General features: G+C 49.1%; 1 protein-coding gene across 2 annotated transcripts in view; it reads left to right on the top strand.

Annotated features, from left to right (window-relative positions):
• The window catches only part of TRPM2 (transient receptor potential cation channel subfamily M member 2), a 103332-nt gene extending 101622 nt beyond the window's left edge, over positions 1 to 1710 (top strand). For both annotated transcript variants that reach the window (XM_023739067.1, XM_023739069.1), the window contains one exon: positions 1267 to 1710. In XM_023739067.1, coding sequence (XP_023594835.1) covers positions 1267 to 1440 — 174 coding nt within the window. In that variant the 3' untranslated portion in view covers positions 1441 to 1710. The remainder of the gene's footprint in view (positions 1 to 1266) is intronic.
• Positions 1711 to 1724: the final 14 nt, after the last annotated feature.

The following is a 1724-nucleotide window of genomic DNA, read 5'->3' as shown; positions in this document are numbered from 1 at the left end:
AAAGAGCTGAACAGAAGATTTCAAAGGGCTTGAGAAGACAAAGTAAAGTATTATGATGACACGTGCAAAGACCTGGACATAGAAAACCAAAAAGGAAGAACACGCTCAGTATTTCTCAAGCTGAAAAAACTGAAGAAAAAATTCAAGCCTCAAGTTGCAATAGTGAAGGATTCTACGGGGAAAATATTAAACGACTCAGGAAGCATCAAGATAAGATGGAAGGAATACACAGAGTCACTGTACCAAAAAGAATTGGTCAATGTTCAACCATTTCAGGTGGTAACATATGATCAGGAACTGAGAGTACTGAAGGAAGAGGTCCAAGCTGCACTGAAGGCATTGGCAAAAAACAAGGCTCCAGGAATTGACGGAATATCAACTGAGATGTTTCAACAAATAGATGCAGCACTGGAAGTACTCACTTATCTATGCCAAGAAATTTGGAAGACAGGTACCTGGCCAATCGACTGGAAGAGATCCATATTTATGCCTGTTCCAAAGAAAGGTGATCCAACCGAATGTGGAAAGTATCGAACAATGTCATTAATATCACATGTAAGCAAAATTTTGCTGAAGATCATTCAAAAGCAGCTGCAGCAGTATATCAACAGGGAACTGCCAGAAATTCAAGCTGGGTTTAGACGAGGACGTGGAACTAGGGATATCATTGCTGATGTCAGATGGATCCTAGCTGAAAGCAAAGAATACCAGAAAGATGTTTACCTGTGTTTTATTTTTTTAACTACTAGATGGTGTTTTGTTGCATGACTGGACCATAATTCATTTGAATGGTCCTCTAGTGGACATTTAAGTTGTCACATATTAAGCTAAAGCATGACATTGCTGATGGTTGACGTTTTTGATCCACAAACCCAGCAATTTCATGCAGTTTAGCTTGTATGGTGCCTTGGGGACACCCCCATCTCTTTTTAATCCCTCAAAGAGCTCTGGAAGTGCTCTGAGGACAGTCAGGCTAGGGCTCGTCTCTGAAGGCCTTGGGTGCCAAAGGAGTCAGGAGTGAGTCCCTGTGATGTGCTGGTCAAAGGAGTCTCCCTGGGGTGGCTCAGGCGGGCTGGACTAGACGGTGAGAGGGAAGGCTTGGAGATGGGCTGAGGGAGCAAGGCGTGGGTGTGGGGTCATGTCCTGAGGGTGGGATGCAGTGGTGGGGACATGGAGGCCCCTCTCTGGATCTGCAGCCTGTTGTGGTGGGCCAGGGGGACTCAGGGCCATCCTGACAGACTGCCTCATCCCTGCTCCACCTTCCAGGTGTACAGAGGTTACGTGGATGATCCGAGGAACACAGACAATGCCTGGATAGAGACTGTGGCCATCAGCGTCCACTTTCAGGACCAGAACGATGTGGAGCTAAAGAGGCTGAACTCTGTATGGGGCTGGGGACGTGGCTCTGAGGGGTGGGGGTGGAGGCTAGCTTGCTCTTGAAATGCCTCAGGGCTTCCAGGGAAGGGATCTGATTTGTGGAGGCTGCAGGGGGCCAGAGCTTTGTCCAGAAGGTGCTGGGCCCGTCACTAGAGGAAGGGGACCAGGGAGAGGCCAGAAATCAGCAGGACTTGGTGGCCGGAGCCGAGTCAGGACTGGGGTGACTGCTAGGGTCCTGTGCAGCCCTGCGACCCCAGGGCCTCCTGGGAAGGCCTCCTGGGTCATGTCTGGGGGTGCTGGCAAGGCTTCACTGCTCCTGGCCTATATACACCTTTAAGGAGATGGTC

Source organism: Trichechus manatus, unplaced genomic scaffold (genome assembly GCF_000243295.1).
Source record: "Trichechus manatus latirostris isolate Lorelei unplaced genomic scaffold, TriManLat1.0 scaffold00128, whole genome shotgun sequence".
Taxonomy (NCBI): domain Eukaryota; kingdom Metazoa; phylum Chordata; class Mammalia; order Sirenia; family Trichechidae; genus Trichechus; species Trichechus manatus.
Note: the sequence above shows the minus strand (reverse complement) of the source record. Positions and strands in the feature narration are given on the sequence as shown.